At 51.0% G+C, this 21,618-nt stretch overlaps 2 protein-coding genes across 3 annotated transcripts in view; one reads left to right on the top strand and one right to left on the bottom strand.

The window, feature by feature from the left end:
- NT5C2 (5'-nucleotidase, cytosolic II) overlaps nucleotides 1-11,661 on the bottom strand; it is a 62,546-nt gene extending 50,885 nt beyond the window's left edge. The window contains exon 1 of one of the 2 annotated variants that reach the window (XM_082764562.1): nucleotides 11,642-11,661. The gene's annotated coding sequence lies outside the window, so the exon portion shown is untranslated. Of the gene's footprint in view, nucleotides 1-10,368; nucleotides 10,439-11,641 lie in introns of those variants that run through there. The other variant, XM_082764563.1, reaches the window with a different exon arrangement.
- A 3,380-nt stretch (nucleotides 11,662-15,041) lies between these two features.
- INA (internexin neuronal intermediate filament protein alpha) lies at nucleotides 15,042-18,998 on the top strand (the record flags this gene model as incomplete). Its single annotated transcript, XM_082764646.1, has 3 exons — nucleotides 15,042-15,839; nucleotides 17,781-17,905; nucleotides 18,521-18,998. 3 exons carry the CDS (start codon nucleotides 15,042-15,044, stop codon nucleotides 18,792-18,794), a joined length of 1,197 nt encoding a protein of 398 aa, XP_082620772.1. The 3' UTR covers nucleotides 18,795-18,998.
- Nucleotides 18,999-21,618: the final 2,620 nt, after the last annotated feature.

Raw genomic sequence — 21,618 nt, 5'->3', positions numbered from 1 at the left:
CTCACTGCTTCTTGTTTCCAGCTGTTAAATTCCAGTAAGAAACCCATAAGATAGTTCAAATACTTTGCTCATCCTGTTTTTCCCGTAAGCAATTGCTCTACTTACACAAGGTCTTAAAAGATTAAAAAGTAGGGGTGAATTTGATCTCTGCTGTGATACCGTCCACCCTAAAGAAAATATTTAAGAATTCACATGTGTTTGCTTTAGCTGCAAACCAGGGGGTAAGCTTTGATGCAAATGCCCACTAGAATTGGAATGTGATGTTTGGTATCTGCAGATACTAATTCCATTGCTACGAAGCTGAAGCACAACAGTGCTGGCTGAGCTGCAGGTTAACACAAACAGTGCAAAAGGCAGAAATGTCAGCATGGAAACGAACACACCGAATTCTGCAAATCAGAACGGAAAGCCAGCATAAACTTTTCTATTCCACCCCTGCTGCTTTGCTTCAGAACAAACTAAAACCTCTTTAGGTGTTAATCTTTGGATTTGTTAGCAATGCTTTTTTTTAGCAAGCATTACCTCCAAGTAACACCCTTGGTGTTCAGACCTGAGTAAGGACCTGCCACCAGCTGAACACCTCCGTGCGAGTCTGTAACTCGCAGAGAGTGAACAAGATGCAACGTGTCATCCCCGGAGAGCAAACTGGAAAGCCATCCCTCCGCATTCTGATTTCCAACCAAGGAACTGCTGCCACTCTAACCTGCTATTAGGGATTATACAACAGTAGCTCCTTTGGCAGCGGATCCACGGTATTTCACAACAATGACGCCTTTCATTGGATTCCGCTGTGCTACAGGACGCAAAGGCAGACTTAACGGGCCCTTCCAGGAGCGTGGTGGTGAGCGACAAAGTATTTGAGATGCGCAGCTCCGATCTGGCACACAGTCATCCAGGAAGCATGCAAGTGGGTCAGCTTGGATAACGCAAACAGCCCAAAGCCTTCTTTATCTTCTGAACACGGAAGGTAGGGAGGACAACATTTTCTTGGCTTTCCTTACTGTCAGTGCTTACTGGTTAAAAAATAAAATAAAATAAAATTATTTTCTCTGAAGATCGTGGACCCTGAAAGTTAAAAAGTTAAAGGGAAGTTAAAGGAAAAATAAGGATGATTTTTTAAAAGACACTTGAAACCTATTCGATGGTGGATGGGACCTCTCTCCAGGCTTGCAGGCTGCATAAAGAGATGTGACAGCAGGATCTGCAGCTGAGCCATCTCCGCAGGTTGGAGGGGCCAGTTCCTACCTCCCCTTGCTGAAAGCTGTCCCTGCTCAGCCCAGGTGCAGCCAGCTGGCCAGTCCACACCAGTCCCACAGGCATCTGGATGCAGCACTAGCCGAGGGACGTGCTGCTGAGTAAAGCAGCCAGCGTACTTTAACGAGGGAACACGGACTCCTCCTTCCTAAGAAAGCTGCTGAAAATAAACACTGAGATCAACAGCTGAAGATGATCTGGTAATTCTGAGAGCTGCTCGGTCAAAAGCAGTGAGAACTTTTTTTTTTTCCTGCTAGGAGTTGTCTTTTGCAGCATCATCCCCTGCCTCCCCACATTCTTTAAGGAAAAGCTTACCAAATATGCATGTATTTACTTGGTCTCTCTTCTTTTTGAGATCTCACCTATCAATAACAGGCAGAGCAGTCACATCATTGACAAATGAGCCTGTTTTTCCAAAAGAAGGATGAATGGAGAACTATGGAACTGAAGGGGACAAAGGAGAGACAGCCTTAATACCCAGCATGGCCACAGAGTTCATACGCAAAACGGGGCCACAAACACGCAGAGTGCAAAATAATGACACTCCTTGGCTACAAAGGCACTGTGAAGATAAATACAGAAATAATTTAGTAAAGAAGGTCTTAATTCTCAGTTCTCCTAGTATATCGTGCTCCAGAAGCACACCAGCCTACGATAGATTCCATGGGTTCCTATTTTTGCCCTTAAATAATGGTTACCCACCTCTCTTCCACAAAGCCTTCCTTGATGCTGATCCAGGTAGGAAAGGCAAGAACCTTGTGCACCCAGGCTCAGCTCACCCACATCACCCCTGGGCTGGCCCTAACACCCTCCTGAAACGTTCACCCAGGCCAGAAGGACAACACTCACCTTCCCTACACTGCTCCCAGCTAGCAGCCACCCTTCACCCTCTGTCTTTCCTGCCCCTGCTCTTGGTGAGCAGTCCCACGCAGCAGCTTTCTGCCTACGAGAAGAAAGCCCCGCAGACAGCTGTGCCGACCGACTGGGCACGGGGATGAAACCCAGGTACCGTGAAGCCTGTGGGTGTTTCAAAGCGCTCGGAGCTGTGCGAACTTCCCTTCTGCACACAGACAGCTCAACTCGTTCCTTTCCTGACCTGTTTTTTTAATCAGAGGCAAACACAGTAATTATAGTCTGCCTGATTACAAATGAAATTACAAACCTGTCCTTAGGGCACAATAGTGTCCCCACCTACACCTTATCGGCCCCCAGATCTCATTTAATCTTGACAGATGTGTAGTACTGAGGCACCGTTGCAGGAAACTCTTTGAGTAAATTAATTTGACGAACACCTTCTCTGCAGCACCCCACGCTCTTCCAAAAGACGGCTTATCCCTGCAGCACTTCTTATGCAGCCTACGTGACTCAATTCATCAGAAAAAGAACTGAATAAACTAAGAACATCAACCTCTGATGACTTGGAGCTTTTGCTGACTCTGGCTTCCTTTTGATAACCTAACTGTCTCAGCTTTATCAACTGATACCAAAGGCCTACATTATACTGTTTCCAACAGTATCGACCTCTTTTCTTCAGAAACTTTTTGCAACCCTTTCCAAGTACAACACAAAGCACGAAGCTCGTTTGGGGAAAACCGTCAGCTTTCCATGGGCCCTTCAGTTCACTGCTTTTTAGTATTTTAAATCAATCCTGCTGACACAGGAGGTTGTGCCCTGACAGGAGCTGAGGAGGGCACACAAGATGTTCTCCCTGTGCTAGTCCCAACACAGACTGTGCTGAGGGAGGACACAGATGAAATGACAGATCCACTGCTGCAGCTGTGACCTGGAAGCAGCCTTCCAGCCTGAAGGGTGAGAGAGCATTAAAAAAGAACTAAGACAGCACTGTCAGCAGGTCCTCGTTATCCCGAGATCAGAACCGAGAGCTCCTGACACCAAACCTTGCCTTTGGCCACGGCTTCTCTCTTCGGGGAACCTGAAGTGTCTCGTTAGTGCGGAGTTGAAGACTCATTCAACAGCACAGCCGGGTGCTCCTGCTGCAGATGAGCGAGCAGCCAGAATCCCCTGCATCCTGAGACACCTTTAAAGCACTCAGTCCCAGGCAGAGCAGCGTGACAGCCCCAAGTCACTGAGAACGTTACCTCACCTACTGTAGTTGCTAAAAACAAGCCGACCACGTGCCCAGCCGGCACCGCGCCTCCAGCGTGGCCACAGAAATGCCTCCTCCTAACTCCTTCCTAACAGCACTTGGAAAAACCTCAGCCCGGCCCTGAACATCACAACACGGGTCTTTTGGAGGACACTTCTCTGCATGCCCTAACCTTGCCAATATTTGTTCTTGACTCCACCAGAACACTTCAATTTATGAGGCCTGAAAGTGCTTTTTATTACTGTCTTTGTTAATATCTACCCGCTGCATGGCTGTGAAGAAAAACGAGTGGTAGATGAGTAAAACATTGTTGGTTTTTCATCATCCTTTCCCTCCTGATTGCTCAAGCCTAGCAAGCAGATTTTTTTGGCCTTGGCTTGTAAAACTGCCAAGTACAATTCTGCAAGAGAAGTTACAATACATGTAAAAAAAGAGTTAAGAACCTACCTAATGTATTATTCGAGGTGAAAAAACATAGGAATGGTTAGATCACGTGCTTTTAATAAACTCTTAGAAAGGCCACAGTGTTACTGCCCTGGATCAGAACTAATAGAAATCCCCAAATTATTGAAGACTACATGTGTATATTTCAGCTGAGATCACAGCAAGGAAAGCTCTTGCCAATTTGTATACAATTTGCTCAAAAACATCACACACATCTGCTCCTGATTTCAGCCCTAGCATTTTTTTAACACCCTCACGCTCTGTAAAACCATTCCATTTCAACACTACTCTGCAGAGGATATTAAGAAACACCAGAACACGTGAGCCACTCATTCTGCCCAGCATGCCTGCAGTCACCAAGTGATTAATAGTACGGGTAAGTTAAATTCACATTATTGACTAAAAAGGACTTAGCAAAAGATCTTCTGGTACGCCAGTCATTGCTCAGGTAGAGAGGGCATTTTGAAGAATGGAGCAGAGGGATTTTATGTCTACTTACTTGAACCACTTACAGATTTAGTTAGCAAATGCTCATTGTTATAATTTTTCCCCAGAATTCAGATCACCGGTACACCAACTGACTGATGCTTGCAATGTGAAGTGGCAAGTGAAATCTGACTCCTGCCTCAGTTTCCAGACAGCAAAATGAACGGGTGATTTACCAGTCTGGCTTGCTTCTATGTTAAATTCCTCCTTCCAGCTTCACTCAGCTGCTTGGATTACGACGACGGCAGCTACCAGAACTGACCCGGAGGAGCAGTCTCCAGGGTCAGCCTCAAGCTAACAGGTGCTCAGAGCACCTGGAATTCACGTTCATCTCATCAGATTTCTTCACGGACTGAGCTCATCCTGATCGAAAAGCACATACAGAGAATGAGGTTAAAAAACTGGAAATGAACAAGAAATGAACAAGAAGCAATTATGCAGCAGCTATGGGTATCTGTTCCTAAGGGGTCTCAGTGAATACGGCATGGGATGTCAGAAAGGACGGGATTTATCCAAAACACTCAGGACCAACTCTTGCAGACATTTCCTGTGACTTCTGTAGGCACCTCTCTTTGCATAGGCTTGAGCTGAATTGCTCTGCAATGTCCAAAAAGGCAAGCTGGAAACTTCAGAAAGCAACATTTGAAATACCTTTGCCAATGTATACAGATCTTCCACTGGAGAAGAAGAAAAAAAAAAAGGATAAAAACCATCTCAGAAGGAGGTGGAAAAAAGAAAGGAAACCAACATGTAAAAATATTATTATTATTATTTTTAATTGCAACTGGTTTCACTTACCAACTTCCCAAATTACCTGCAATGTAGCTTACTAGCCCTTACCCTTTGATGTTATTAGTGGTAATCACTGTGTTATGTTTACAAAGCACTGGCATACATCTCACTCAGTGCTTCCTTGGCTTTCTTGAGGGCAGAACATTCACATGCTCTTCTCTGACCCCATGTTCCTAATTATTTCTGTGCATGCCTACATACAACTCATCACCAACTGAACTGACCCGAACACCAGCTGAATCCAGCTGGTCTAGAGATTTTGCTATGCTTTGTACTAAACCATCCGTCTTCTCCCCTTCCAATTTACCTGCTGCTCTAGGTTATTTCAGAAGCTGATTAGAAAGTTTCTCTTGACGAATTCCATAGCTAGATGTGCCATGTTTGATGCAAAAGCCAAGAGGCACCCGGTCCAAGCAGCAACATATGAGCTGATTGCCTCCTGTTCTCCGAAGGCACTAAGGGATACCCGTTAGAGCAGCAGCCCTGCTCCCTCCCAGACCCAACACACACAGCTGGGATGCAGCTGGGGCTACCGCAGCAGTGCCGGCAGCAGCTGCTGCCCGGGAAAAGGCAGCAGCTCGCCCCAAAATAGGGGCAACCCACCCCAAAATAGGGGCAACCCACCCCGAAGGTGCCTCAACCCACAGCCGCCCTCCGCAACTGCAGGGCTGGACCACCCGGGTTGGAAAGTGTTTTTTGGAAGTGTACCTTCACGGAGGGTTCGGCGAGGATTTGCTTCCTGAAACTCCAGCTATAACGCATCTTAAGTGTTTTGTGTGTTATGCCAATGATAACACGGAGAAGTACAAGGCCTGGGTCAAAGCCAGTTAATCCAAAGGGCTGTTCTTAAGTAAACAGTGGGAAACCATTCTGCTTGGGAGCCTCCCGCAGAAAGCCGTGCAGGAAGTCTCTGTTTTCTCCTTTCCGCTGAACCAATTGTGCCAAGTAAGGTTTCACGATAATCTGGTAGTAAGCATATATGCAAAACAGTACGCCTTTGTTTGAAAAGAGCTGGGAGCGGTGAATATTCTCTAACTTAATTAAGCTGAGTTTGGACTGCGTAATGACTTCAAGGAACCTTTGTTTTTAAATAAATCAGAAGTGGTGGGATGAGGCAGAATGGGAATTTTGGACACCGAAACAGTCTTCATATTTACAGTTTGAGTACAAAACAAGCAGTGTTAGGGCACATTGTCCCCACGCATCTGTCTCTACTAACTCACTTCACACCTCAGTGCCACTTCCAAATCCCAGGAGAATCACTTCTGCTTGGGCCTCCCCTTCTCCTCCCATCCACCTACAGAAGCCGTGCCCACACCTCCTTTATCTTCCAAAAAGAAACCAACAGATCGCTCGTGTACCACCATCACTGCGACTCCTGCTCTCCACAGTTGATGCGCTCACACCTTTGCAAAATGTAAAGCAGTTTTACCCAGTGAGATGCACAAGGTAAGAACCAGCTCGCTTCCTTTGCTTACATGTTAACAGAAGGCAGCCTACAGATAAGCACAGCGGGGTTTCCAACCTCCCCAGCTCGGTCTGAACTCTCTCTCTGATGAAACTACCAAAAGAGGGCTGGAGGTGCTGGTAAATCCAGCAGCAGGTATTCGTGCCCGGAGGATGCTAAGCTAAGGTCACCAGCAAGCAACAAGCTTAGCCTCCACCGCTCTGTAGCAGACTTGAAAAAAAGTGACAGGCCTGCGAGGGCTGGCACACAGCCACTCGCTGCTCCTCCACGTGGGGACCCAGGCGTCCAGGAAGTCAGGGCAAATGTGCTCCTGACCTTACAGCAAGGTGCACACGCTGCCGTTACACACTGAGGGAGCGGGCAGATGCAGCAGTCAGCAGCAGACACAGACTGCTGTGGGTTTTCAGGCTGAATCATTCAGGCTCCTTTCTCAATCTCACGCTGTCATATAAAAAAAAAAAAAAAGATTTTCCCTACCGTAGCTTTGCACAGCCAGGCCTCCCAAGCACCTTTTTAGCCCTGCAAACATGTGAATGAGACTTAATAACTACCCTTACGCAGCCAGGTTTGGATTGCCAATTGCTTACAGTGGCTACCTTCAATACCTGCGCAATATTTTCCAGATGTTGCTTCACATCTATTTACTGTACATTAAGTTCTATTTATTGTGCACACTGGATTGTCTCTGCGGTTGTGTTAAGAAAGCAGAGTCATGTTATACATGCTGTCTATGCAGAGTACACAGTCCAAGGTTTTAGGAACCATTCCAGCTAACGAGTCGTGATTAAAAAAGCAAAATACAGATGACTGCTACATGCATCATAGCCATGACACATAATAACAACTTCTTTAGTAGCATAAAACAGACGTTTTACAGCAAGAAATATTTATATGAATGTGCACTTTACAAATACTCAAACAATAAGATATGCTTGAGCACAGAATAGCCAACGTTTAGAGACTCACACCACGGCCATATCAAGTATCATTGTCAAATGATGTTTGTGCTGCCAACATAATAAATACAATTTATAAATTAGATGCCATACAGACAGTAAGTGAAGAATTCCCATGCGCTGACTTAGTAACATGTCTCATCCCAAACACATCCCAAAGAGCGAGACAAGGCTTCCACTCCCGGGCACGCTCTGTTTGGTTTTCTGTCCTATTATTCTCACCGCTAAAAAAGCCACAGCTGGTTTATATCAGGACAGCCAGCGTTTGCGAGCCACCCCGATGTAAGGGCACGGTGCAGAGCAGGCACGGGGAACTCATCCCAAGGTACATCATCGCCCAGGCTGTCCTCTGTTGACGCACAGCGCTGTCCTCAGCTTCCCTTGGGGCAGAGCCGAAGTGCCTGGCCCTCTTCATGGCTTTGTGCTGGACAGCATACGAGTGGTTCTTATCCCGAGGTGATTAGTTACAGAGGTGTGTTTTCAAACGAGTGAAGACAAGGCACGGCCCTGCCAAACAGCAAGCCAGTTCCTATGACAACTTTCCACTGCAGCCTGGCTGGAGCCCATTAATGCACCTTCCTCAGGCCAAGCAGCTTCTGCGTGGCAATGCTGCCGCAGGTCCTAGGGGCTCTGTAGGACTGACCAGCAGTGGTGAGCGACTGGTTGCACTGTATTGGATCACCCCGATCCCACAGCGCTCCCCCGTTTCAAATTTATACAACAGAAGGGGCTCTCGGTGCCCACAGAGCATATGGGACTCAAAGGCTGTGGATCGCCTCCGTGTGCACCAAGGAACCGTGGCCAGCCCTGGGCCATCCCCAGATAACAGCTCCCTGCAAACTAACCATGTCATTTTTTAAGTGAAGTATTATTTTATTGAGCTGACCTGCAAATAACGGGTACGAGGTGAGCATATAAACCTATCTGCTTTTCCAATGAACATCGGTTAAACCCCATATTTTAATAGCTTGCTTCCCTTCTACTTTAGAAGCAAAAATAACATACCTGTAGTTTTCTGGAGGAAATACAACATTCCTTTCCATGTTTCCCTGAAGAGTACAATACCACGGTGCTTACCAGTAAACACCAAACTAAGCTTTCTGTTTTTTCATAAACATTCCCCTTGAAGCTAAATACGAAAAGCCTAGGATAAATCATGTTTTAAAAAGGTTTTATAAACTTCCATTTCACAGCTATATTAGGAATCAAACATGACAAAGAGTATCAACCGAAGGTATTTTTGTTATTAAAAATTGCCTATAAACTCGAAATTTGCCTGGGAAAATTTCAGCTTGCATCTGACTTTTGCCAGCGTATATCCTAGAAACAGTGTATATAACGCTAACACTACCAAAGCAAACATACTAACGGGCTCTAAATTTCAAACCTCAGCTGAAAACATTTCTCCCGTTCTTACAATTTTTCTCCCATTTATCTCTGCAATTGTACTTCATTCAATGGAGCGTTTTAGATGTAATTCGGTGGTGCATTTTGCAATACAATTTGCTTGAATGAAGCTATACAGAGTAAAGGTTGTATTGTACTATATAATGAAACGACGTCCATGCTTGAACAAACTCCAACTGCTGTTAATCAAACCAGCAAGTTCCTGAATGATCTTTTGGAGTCAGGACTAATGGCAATAGATTATTTTAAATAGCAGCTCCACTCTCAAATATGTTTAGGTTGACAAGGGCTGTGACAGACTTCCGCAGCTAAGCGGATGAGCTTGCAAGCGAAACGTTACGTTTTTTCCTCGTTGCTGGAACCACAAACTCAGCTCGCGAACCGGAGGCCGAAATGCAGTTCTGAGTTTTGATTCTGGTTTTCAGTAAAGCCGCGCAGCACCTGCAGAGACCTGCAACCCTTCCTATTTTCAATTCGTTCACTGATCTTTATACATTTCCTTCCTCCCAAAGCAAAGAGGCGTACGGATCGCCACCACGTTTTGGCTGGTGGCGAGATGTTACGCTGAACTGATACAGGTAAGGAGGAGATGTTTTTCTGTAGTCACTTAAAAAGCATATTGCGATCTTTGAGGTTCAACGGTAAATCTTCCAGAGCTATAAATAAATAAATAACGAAACTTCTTTAAAAAGTAGCAATCGTGCCTTGGGAGGAAGGTTTCCAAAACCATGACTGAGAGGACCTTCAGCATCCAGCCTGGCAGCCTTCTAGCGCTGGAGTAAAACTTGGGGATTTCATCATCTCGCTGGTTCCAGGAATGTTTAAAGCCAGCCTGCGCTACAAGAAACTGCGCTGCCCTGTTCAGTCACGCAGTCTATCAGAAACCCGTGTAGGATTGTTTCCGTCACGTATTTTGCAACAGCATTTTTGGCACAAAAAGGGAAGATTTTTTTTTTTTTTTAAAAAAGAAAGGCATAAGCAAATGAGAGGAAAGGGGTTGTGTGTTGATTTTTTTTTTTTTAAACTGTTATTTGGTGCCTGGCTCCTGCCTTTCAGCCCCAGCCTGACACACACAGACAGACCGAGAGCACCCGAAACACCACAGCGGTGACAGGGAAGGGAACTTGGGAGGGAAGGGAGAGGGGGGGGGACCGTGAGGGCACCGTGAGGCAGCAGCGGGGGGCTACCGGGGTCCTCCCCTGCCCTGCCTGACGGAGAAAGCCCGGGGGCGAGCACCGGGAGCTCCACACGCCCCCCGCTCCCCCTTTCTCCTCACGCCGGGCCGCGGCCATAGCCCCCCAAGCCCCGGCTGAGGGGAGCGCCCCCCCCCCCCCCTTTCCCCAACGGTCCCCTCCAACGGTCGCCGCCGCCACGCGCCCGGCGCGCGCACGCGCGCAACCCCCGCCCGCCCGGGAGCGCGCGCACTGCCCCCGCGCGCCCGGGCCCGCTCTCACCTCCCTCCGCGCCGCGCTCGCCACAAGTGCCCCGCACCAACTGCCGCAGCGCCCCGCCGGCGGCACTGCGCAGGCGCGGCCCCAAGCCCCGCCCCTCCTCCTCCTCCTCCTCCTCCCTCTCCCCCTCCCTCCCCACGGCCGGCGCTAGGGAGCGGGGAGAAAGTGCGAGGCTGGTGGAGGGACGCAAGGGAGCGGGGAGAAAGTGCCGAGCGCCGCCACAGCCGCAAAGAAGATCCCTCTGTCCCCCCCCCTCGGCCCCGCGTTGTCCCCGCTGCCCGTGTTTTCCTTCATCTGGCTGAAGGAGCCTGGGTTTTCGTTGAAATAAAGCAGTTATTGGCTAACTTGGGCTGAGCGTGGTTGTGGAGTGGGTTGGGGCGAGGTGAGGGGGTGTTTGGGAGGTGTGGGGCAGGCAGCGTGAGCTCCCCGTTTTCACAGAGCCGCAGACTAAGTGGTAAGGTCATGTCCTGGATGCCACCATGCTTTGTAATCTGCAGTTGGATAATATGCCTTGTGAAAAAAAAAAAAAAACAAACATATTTGCACTTCAAAGTTGCTGCCAGGTTGGAAGAGACCTCCAAGACCATCTGGTCCAACCGTCCCCCTGCCACCACTGTCACCCACTGAACCACGGCCCTAAATAGACTCGGAGAATCATTCAGGTTGGAAAAGATCTAAAAGAAAGGAGGAAAAGGAAAGGAAAAGAAGAGCAGCCCTCCTTTCCAGCTGTCCTCCTTGAGCCCCAGCAGGGTCCTGGCCACCTTGGTGCCACCAAAATGGCACCGGGGTGTCCCCGCGGGGCCACAGGTTTCAGCAGCCCTGACAGCTCCCAAACCCCACACTCATGTCACTCTTCCCTCCCACATCCAGCTCCCACACACCTCCCTCCTCCAGCATTTCTTTTCCAGCCCTTCTCCCCTTGTTCCCCCAGGGACGCTTCCCCTCGGCCTGCCCTCTGCACAGCGGCACCGAGCCGCCCTTGTGCTGTGGGGCTGGATGCAGGCCTCATGGCCCTCACACAGCCTCCAGACTCCATTACCCTGTCCAAAATGGGGCTGGAAGGGATCCTCCTGACAGCACAAGCCTGCAACATTCACAATTGTTTTTAACTAAAGCCAAAAGTTCAGTTGTCACACAGCCACAGCAAGGGGGGAGTCACACGGGTGAGAAGCTCAGCCTGTGGGCATTGTGCACGCTGAGCCACAGCCTCGCACCTCTGTATGCCCTGGGTTTATCTTGGGGTGCCTCGTCTGGGCACCAAAGTGAGTTGCTTTACCTGGAGATGTGTCCTCCTCAATTTGGGAGCTCATTTCTACACATCCTTGTGGCTGTGCCATCCTGCAGGGTGTGGGGCTGTGTCTTTCCAACACGTACCCACTGGAGATGCGCCGAAGCCAGCAAGGATGATAAAAATCATGAAATTATTTTCCTATGAAGGGAAATTAAATAGATTAAAATCTTCCAGCCTAGAAAAGAGACCAAGGAAGATAAGGCAGAGATCTGCAAAATCGTAGATGGGGTGGGTGAGGCGGCAGGAACAAACTTTTGCAGCAGTGTCACTGTCTCAAAACCAGGGGCATTAAATGAAATCAGTTGGCAGCAACTTTGAAGTGCAAAGATGATGTTTTTTCACAAGGCATATTATCCAACTGTGGATTACAAAGCATGGTGGCATCCAGGACATGACCTTATGCTGATTAGATAAGGGATGGCAAACACAGGGACGTGACCACTGCTCAGGGAGCTCCAAAGCCACAGAGGGCCAAAGCTGGAGAAGCTGCACCAAGGAAACATCTGTGCTGCTTCTCTGCTCTTTCCCTAAAACTCTCCCACTGCCCCAGAGAAACTCCCGAGTTACTCCTGAATTAGAGGGAGACAGTACAGCTATTTTTACATTTGCATTAGTGGTTTTGTGACTGCATGATTCAGCAAATAAATCTTTGTTTCTCCCTCCCAAAAGGAGTGCTGGGAGGTCTGGCAGCAGACTCCCGACAGACACTTTGGATCTGACTGTTTCCTTCACTTTCCCTCAGTTCAGCAGCTGGGAAGCATTTTCCTCCCAGCCCACTGCTGCTGTGAAGCCAGGTGGTAAAACATGTACCCAGAGCATGAGTTTAATGGAGTGTGCTGGAAACTGGACAGAAGATGTGTATCCCATTTGCTGTGTGTGCACAGTTGAAAGGACAGCTCTTTCCTTTTAATCACAACCCCAGGCTAAATGCAGCTCCTGAGATAAATTGTTGAACGAGCCCCATCAGCAGGTGGGCACTGTGCAAAGTCACAAAGTTTTAAGATATCCTCCTGCTGCCTACAGCTTGCCGTAGGTTTGCACTTGCACTTGCTGGAGTCCAAAGTGCATACATACCCCTCTTGCCAAAGGATTGGATTCTCAAGGCCTTTCCCTGTGCATTAAACAACACGTGATGTACAGAACCACACAAAACATTGCAATGATCCCCCTCTCTCTTCCTCTTTCTTTTAGCAAGTTTTGGGGATTGGGTCTGTGTCATCTAAGGACATCCTCCCAGTCTGCCAGGACACAGCTCCTCCTCAAAGATATGGCCACGCTGCTGCTCTCCCCCTCATCGAGGATGTGCAGCTCCGAGGTTTGTTGGCCAAGACCGCCCCTGAGACCTGTGCCAGGTGCTAAAGGGGCTCACACGGGGGTTCAGTTTGGGTGCCAACCACCTGGGATGGGTTTAGGCTCAATTGGCAGCTCATGCAGAGGTGGATCCCAAAGTCGTAGCCACCCTTTTACTCTGAAAGAAGCAGTGCTCCAATGGGCTGCAGCTGCACCCCTGTTCTGCACGAGAGTAGTGGTTACTATCATTTATTGACTCAAATTCCTTTGAGTCAATAAATTCAGCTACACGGTCAGCACTCCTGAGCCAGCAGTCACTCTGGCAGCTGGCTCAGGTCCCACCTGTTTCAAGCAGTCTGGCTCCTTCCAGATCCAGAAAACCTCATCCATTCAGAGGGAAAGGGTTCCAGCCTCACGGCCTTTACTCCGTGCATCCCAGTCCTTGCAGAGGCCCTTGTATTTTTTATTTTTAATTTATTTTTTATTTTTCTGCAGGACAGTATGATAATCTTACCTCTGGATTTGGATCACATCCCTATGTCAGCACAAGTGGGGAGGCCACTCTGCTTTTCCAGGACAAGACAGAACCAAAGCAACCTTCATCATCAGCACTAATCACCTCAGCAAAGTCAACAAAACGATGCCACATAACTAAGCAGAGCTGGTGACTTCCCAGTTCCTCGATCAGTTACTGCTGGTAGCAGAAACCTCGCTTAGGATATAGTAATGCAAAGCAACAGGTGTTGAGGAAGTGGTTAAACACACTTTGCGTGTGAGAAGTATGTGAAAGACCTGAAAAGAAACAACCCAGAGTGCAGGGGGGATTTCTGCAGCAGCGGTGTGAGCTGGGCAGCCTGGGCCAGGCTGATGCTGAGGGACCAGGCGGGCTGCAGACCCTTGATGTGAACACTTGGATCACAGGATCACAGAATGGGTTGGGCTGGAAGGGACCTTAAAGGACACTCTATCTTTCCCTCTCTCCCTCCATCCTTGTCTCCATCCCTACATCCTTTTCTCTGTCCTTCTATCCCTCCCTCCATCCTCTTCTCCATCCCTCCATCTCTCCCTGTATCTGTCCCCCATCCCTCCATCCTTTTCTTCATCCTTTTCCCCATCCTTTTCTCTATCCCTCCATCTGTCCCTCCATCCTTTTCTCAACCCCTCTATCCTTTTCTCCATCCTTTTCTCCATCCCTCCAGTCTTCCCTATATCCCTCCATCCATCCTTTTCTCCATCCCTACCTGTATCCCTCCCCCATCCCTCCATCCCCCCTTCCATCCTTTTATCTGTCCCTCCATCCTTTTCTCTGTCCTTCCCTCCCTCCCTCCATCCTTTTCCCCATCCCTCCATCCCTCCACCCTTTTCTCCATCACTCCATCTGTCCCTCCATCCTTCCATCCCTCCCTCCATCCTTTTCTCAATCCCCCTATGCTTTTCTCCATCCTTTTCTCCATCCCTACGTCCTTTTCTCTGTCCTTCCCTCCCTCCCTCCATCCTCTTCTCCATCCCTCCACCCCTCCCTCTATCCCTCCCCATCCCTCCATCCTTTTCCCCATCCCTCCATTCCTCCATACTTTTCTCTATCCCTCCACCTGTCCCTCCATCCTATTCTCCATCCTTCCATCCCTCCCTCCATCCTTTTCTCAATCCCTCTATCCTTTTCTCCATCCCTCCAGTCTTCCCTATATCCCTCCATCCATCCTTTTCTCCATCCCTACCTGTATCCCTCCCCCATCCCTCCATCCCCCCTTCCATCCTTTTATCTGTCCCTCCACCCTTTTCTCCATCCCTCCACCCCTCCCTCTATCCCTCCCCATCCCTCCATCCTTTTCTTCATCCTTTTCCCCATCCCTCCATCCCTCCACCCTTTTCTCCACCCCTCCCTCCATCCTTTTCCCCACCCCTCCATCCTTTCCTCCACCCCTCCTCCATCCCTCCCTCTCTCCCTCCTCCTTTCGTTCAGCACAGCGGACAGCTCCCTCCTCTCCCTGCCATGAGCTCGGCCAGCAGCGAGCCCCCGGCCCCGGCCGCCTCCTCCCGCCGCCTCCTCCTCCCCCAGCCCCCGGTCTCGGTCCCGGTGCCGGTGCCGGTGCCGATGCCTCGCCCTAACGAGAAGGAGCAGCTCCGGGACCTCAACGAGCGCTTCGCCGGCTACATCGAGCGGGTGCGGGCGCTGGAGGAGCGCAACCGGGCGCTGGCCGCCGAGCTGGCGGAGCTGCGCCGCCGACCCCCGGAGCCCCGGCGGCTGGGGCAGGCTCTGGGCGGGGAGCTGCGGGCTTTGCGAGCCCGTTTGGAGGAAGCTCACGGAGAAAGGGCTCAGGCGGCTCTGGAGCGAGCCCGGCTGGCCGAGGAGACGCAGCGCTTGCGGGCTCGCTGCGAGGAAGAAGCCCGGGGCCGCGCCGAGGCGGAGCAGGCGCTGCGAGCCCGGCAGCGGGCGGCCGAGGGGGCTGCCCGAGCTCGCTGCGACCTGGAGAGGAGAGCCCAGGCTCTGCGGGAGGAGCTGGAGGAGCTGCGGAGGGCTCACGGCGAGCAGCTGGCACGGCTCGGGGCCGAGCTGCGGGCAGCCGCTCCCCAGCCCCCGGCTGCCGGTGCTGCCGGCCGGCCCGAGCTGGCGGCGGCTCTGCGGGAGCTGCGAGCCCAGTACGAGGCGCTGCCGGCCCGCAACCTGCAGGCGGCCGAGGACTGGTACCGGGCTCGCTGTGCGGGGCTCCACGAGAGAGCGGCTCGCAGCCAGGAAGCCGTCCGGGCCAGCCGCCGGGAGGTGGGCGAGTGCCGTCGGCAGCTGCAAGCCCGAGCCGTGGAGATGGAGAGCCTGCGGGGAGCCCACGAGTCCCTGGAGAGGCAGCTGCAGGAGCTGGAGGAGCGCCACAGCGCCGAGGCAGCCGGGCTGCAGGTGAGATGGGTGCCGCCCTCCTCCCCCGGCAGCATCCTGCAGCCTCCATCCCCCTCCCACCCCAGCATCTTCATCCACCCCTTCCTTATTCACCACCCTAAGGACCGAGAAGAGCCTTGGGAGGGGGGCAGACAGGGCTGGGACACCCCTGCACGACCCCTTTCCCGCAGGTCTCACAGCTTGATGCATGGCCCCCTTACCGCCCCATCCCTAAAATCAGCCCTGGAGTTGCCCACGCGTTGCCCAGCGCCGTGGGTGATTCCTCGAAGTCGTCTGCTCAGGCTTGGCCCCTCGCCTCGTGGCCTGGCCCTTGGCACCAGCACTGCAGAAATTGGAGCTCTGCAAACACGAAGGCTGAATTTGCAGCCAGATCCCAGCATCTCGTACGCCCTTGGAAAGACGTGCGGCAGACACCACGTGCTCCATCTCTCTTACTCCATTAAAACACTACTACCACATTTTCTTGCTAGCAGGGAGAGCATCCGTGATTTAAAATAAACTAAATCCAGAGAGTGCTCTCTTAGATGGCTACCAAGAGATCTTTTCTAAATCAAGCCATTTCCTTCTAAATAATGAAATGACTGCCTTACGTCACACCCAAAGGCCGCTGCTGTTTCACAGCCAAGTAATGCCTTGTCATGGAGGCCAGATTTTGCCAAGCTGTCTAGGAAGCTAGGGCTGTAGATCCAAGCTGCTTGCACTCTTGCTCAGTATTTGGGGTCCTCAACAAATATTGTGGAAGCAGGCAATGTTTCCTGTAGTGGATGACAGGATTACACATAATAATCTTCTTAAATAGCCTTGAGGCCATGTGAAAAGAGGGATTCCAGGAACGGAAAAAAAAATGCAGCTGGATTAAACAGCACCATAATTCAGACTGATGTAGCTGCAGAACATCAGCTTCCCACTACGTGACTCTCAGGATCTGCTGTGTGTGGCAACACTTGGCAGTCTGCTGAACAATGTGCCTGAGTAGGAGCTAAATAATTCCCCTGAAACTGATGGAGAAGGGTGGAACTCTATCTTAAAAGCGAAAATTCCTGTTGTATCATCATTTTTTTTTTTTTTCATCAACTATTTAAGCAGGGATGCGTCACCTTATTGTATTCTTAGGTTATTCAAAGAGAATAGGAGGGAGGTGATGCAGGACACCAAGGAGGGGACAGGCAGGGATGAGCAGGGGGACAGGGTGGGGATGGCATGGCAGGACGATGCTTGTTCACTGCAACAGCAGAGCAGGAGGCGAGGGAAAGGGCTGGCTGTGGGAGTGGGCGCTGGGGAGCTGATGTTTGCAGTGGCCGCTGCAGGGCTTTGCAGGCAGGGCTGCTACAAACTGCTTACTCATTGCCCACGCCCCGGTGGCTGTGACAGGGAACCATTTGGGCTGGGAGGATCCCCCGTGGGAGGGGGTTTTACTGCTTTCAGGCCAGCAGCCCCTAGGCTTAGATATTTGAGTGTATTTGGGGTAAAAAATAAGAAATGAAATAAAAAACAGGGACTGGGGCCCTTGGACACCGCCCCATCCCAGTGTCCCAACCCTGATCACCAACTGCAGCCCTTCCCCAGGCCACCCTTTGCATCCCCAGCACCCTGTTTGGTCCAATAAAACTCCATACCTGCTTTGATGGTGTTTAAACCTGCAAAATCCTATCCCTCTGCAGTGCCTGCCTTGTCCCTGCCAGACTGGGCTCCCCCACTGAACCCCCATCTCATAGACAGGAAGATATATAGAAAACCATCGATGTTTAAAGCCCCCCCCCACTGCTCACACTCACAAGCTACACCTGGTGCTCTGCCTGCTTTTACATCCTGGTTAGTGTGAGATTCTGTGATCATAAGCTCCTGGTTGGGATGTGCAGAGCAGAAAACCATAGGAAAAGAAAATAATAAAAAAAACATCAAAACTCAGCCCCAAGCAGCCTTGCCTTTGCCTCCCTGCAGGACACCATCGGGCAGCTGGAGGATGACCTGCGCAACACCAAAACCGAGATGGCCCGGCACCTGAGGGAGTACCAAGACCTGCTGAACGTCAAGATGGCCCTGGATATCGAGATAGCTGCCTACAGGTAGGGCTGCTCCAGCCCCGCTCCTCCAAACCACAGCTCCACTAGGCAGTGGTGTTTAATGGGACCAGTACACATCCCCATTGCAAAATCCTGCTCAGTGCAAAAGGCTACGTCCCTCTGTGCTTCAGAGTTTTATTTTCCTGGGGTTTCTGAAGGGAGAGGAGGGAGCTGGTCTCACAAGTGCTCCAAAAATGATTGGCAGAAGCATATTATTTTGAACCAGCTCCACGGTGCTCAGCTCTGTACTGCACCCAGGGGACAAATACTGGGAGAAGGGGCCTTTTCCTGCCCCTCCCTGGTACTGCAGAAATGCAGAGGGGAAGTGTGGCTGATGGGGGCTCACAGCGTGATCAGAGCTAGTTTCCACCACAGGCCTGGGTGATATGGTGGGAAGTGCTTGGGCTTGTCACACCCTCAGGTGCTATGCTTCATTCATCCTTGATGCTTCATGCCCAAGCCTTAGGTTCAGGCAACCATGTCCCACATAACCAAACCTAGCACACATTGAAATCGGAACTGGGACAGTTTCCATCCAAACCAGCTGCATCCCAGTACCATGAAAGCATCTCGTGAGGTGTTCCCAGCCTAACCCCTTCCCTTCTGCTGTGATTGCAGGAAGCTACTGGAGGGAGAGGAGACCCTCTTCAGCACAGGAAGCGTGGGCCTTTCAGCACTGAACCCTTTCCCCAACCCCACTTACTCCTTTCAGCCCCAAGGCTTTCGTTCCTCCACTCCATCCTTCAAGAAAGAGGAGCAAGGAGAGGTTGTTAAAGCGACCTCCAAGATATCATCCGGTCGGGCTGGAATGCTTGACGGGACCACTACCTCTGCCAAGAAAACAGAGAGATTAAACCTGCGTGGAGGAATCATTACAAATGCAAAAATGTAATGGTGGGGACCCTGTCCCTTTTGCATTTGAGGGGGAGCAGTCTCCACTCGGCCTTTTAATTGCTCCTGGAGAACCAGGCTGCGCCAAAGACCTGCACCCCACGGGGATGGGGCTCAGCAGCCCCCTATGGTCCCAGCAAAGTGAAGGCCGAGCTTGGCACATTGCTCCCTCTCAAATCAGGTGCGGCCGTGCTCTGCAGGTCGCTGGGTGCATGCTGGTGGGTTTTGTGCACGGGGACTTATGGTGGGGGGTGAGGGGATCCCCTTGCCCGAGCTGCAATTTGGGGAGGGGGTGGCAAGGGCAATGAAACTCAACTACAGTTAGGGTTAAGGCTACAGACCTAATCACTTACTATCCAAATCCATGTATAGCTCAAGTGTTTCCTCTTAAGCTGTAGCCATCCACTTTTAATCCCAGAAGCACAGAAATAGCCATAAACACACCTCGCTTCTGGTCTAGGAGCCACTTAACATTTTAAATGATAAGGAACATTTTTTTTCGTGTGTGTGTCCTGATGACTGTCTGTTTCTCAGTAGTGTTAGTCCAGCCACGTGTGCAGGGTTTGTTGGTCAGGAGCCAGCACGTCGGGCACACCACTGGTGCTGCCAAGCCCCCGGTGCCAGCCCCCAAAAAGCCCCACGAGCGGCAGGGAGAGCTGGGCACCGCGGTGGCTCTGGCAAGGCAGCGCCCGCCCCATCGCTCGCTCTGCCAAACGTTGCATCCACGCCTCCGCTCCAGCCTTCCAACGTGTGCCAAATCTGATGTAGGATTTACAACTGTAGGTTTCCTTCAATGCCTTAAAATTGCCAGCGATCGCTTTTGCAAGAGCCGGAGACCGCGTGTGCTGTGTGTCGGTGCCCTGGCGAGGTTGCCATCACAAGACCTTACTGTCCTCTCGGTGGTGCCAGAGTAGTTCCTGGAACCAGCAAATCATTTGCTCACACTCTTTCCTCTTCTATTGTAAGGCACAAGTTAATAATTAAAAAGAAAGAAATAGTCATGTGAACCAAACCGAGCTCTTCTGTCTTTTTTTCATGTGGCTCCACGCTGTGTCCTGCACTGTCTTCACCTGCGTCCTGTCCATGATGATTCCCATGGACTGGGTCAGCCTGGCTTTCATGAGAGACTGCAGACAAGAAAAAATTTTTTGTCAGGGTAAAAACCCCAGAGAGCTGGGGACAGCTGCCACACTGCTCCTAGGGCTGCAGGCAGGGCTGGCCCTGCTGGGGGCAGTGGGACACATTTGGGCCTCACCCCCAGGTGCCCACGGCGATGCCCCTGCCTTGTGGGAGAGCTCATGGCTGCCCAGTGAGGCAGCAAGGCCTTGCATGGCTGGGGTTGTCCTCGTTTGTCCATAAAATGAACTCCAAGGCTGTGGTTGTCATCTCAAGATGGCTGTCGTGCCTCCTCCACATGCTCAGGGGTTAAAATTGGGCTGTGTTGGCACCTCCCAGTGAAGGTGAAGTGGTCTACACCTGGGGGCACCTCCCTCCCAAGTAAATCCAGCAGGCAGCAGTGGCTGTGGAGCTGGCTTATCCTCAGAAGATGCCTGAGGAGTCCCCACATGTCCCACAAGTTGTGAGGTGACACGGTGCTGGCACGTCCCTGTGAGAGCGGCAATGGGGCCATCAGCAGAGCCCTGCAGCTGGCAGCACAGGAGGGCACGCATCCCCTGTGCTGGTGGCCTGCCCCAAAATGATGTCCTATGGCCTTCCTCTCCCTGCCACCTCCCCACAACCTGTCCTAGGATCCTGGGGACATGGTGTGACAGTCACCAGCCTGCCTGCGGCCCACCACAGCATGGCCGCTCCCCGTGACTGAGGCAAACCTGCGGCATTTCTCTCAGAGCAGGCATTTGGGGAAGATCAGGCAGATGGGACTGTGCAGCTGACGTAATACATTGCGAACCTCAGATACCCTCCGGCACTGCTTTGTTTCTGTCCCTTGAGTAACAACAGCCTGACGTGTCCTTTATTCCCAGCGCAAGCCTTGGTCACGCTTCCTGCCTGCTCAGCTGGTTGCTCCTAACGAAGCTGGGATTTTACTTCAGTGATAACGATCTGGAGGGGCTGCATTCACACAGAACAAAGGAGCTGGCAGAGGATGTATTTTTTTGGAATGAGACCACAGCTCTTTGTAAGGGACCTCTCCAGAGATTTCCTGCATTTCCAGAGCTCAGGGAAGGCTGCAGGGTTTGGTGCTGCACTAGGCTGGACAGGGCAGTGTGTCCTCTGTCATGGCCCCATCTTTCTTACTGGGTTAAACACTGAGGCTGCCAGAGGAAAGGAGAGAGTCACGCTTCAGCTGCTTAAAGATTTATACCTCTGCAGAGCTGCGACCTCCCAGCTAAAAGGCAGCTGCAGACACTGCACCACCAACCCGGGAAGAAGCAGGGAGTGGCCATTCCTCCATCACGCTGCCTTCCCTTCATCTTTACGGTGGGGAGAAAACCAGCTCCCATGCAGGGGTGTGAGCTCCCTCTGTTTTTTTCCTGTGTTGAGATGCTGGCCCATGCAGCCGTGCTCTGTGGCTGCCTGACTCTGCGCATTTTGTTGCCATAAGGATGAGATACATGTAGGAGAGCCCCAGCAGCCTGGGATGGGCCTGGGTCACGTTCCTGCTGCTCCAGTGATGGAAGAGATGGTTTCCTTCATGATCCCGGATCCAATAGTCCTTTGGCACCCTTGGAGGTTCCTCCAGTAACTGTGCTGAGATACACAGTTCCTTAAAAGCTGGGAGTTGCTGCACACAGTTTTGCTATTGACACTTGTCCAGATGCTGGAACTCATTAAGAAGTGAGCCAAAGAAAAAGCAGCCAAAGAAA

This window comes from Aythya marila, assembly GCF_965140915.1.
Source record: "Aythya marila genome assembly, chromosome: 7".
Classification (NCBI taxonomy): Eukaryota; Metazoa; Chordata; class Aves; order Anseriformes; family Anatidae; genus Aythya; species Aythya marila.
This window is presented reverse-complemented; position numbering and strand designations above follow the sequence as displayed.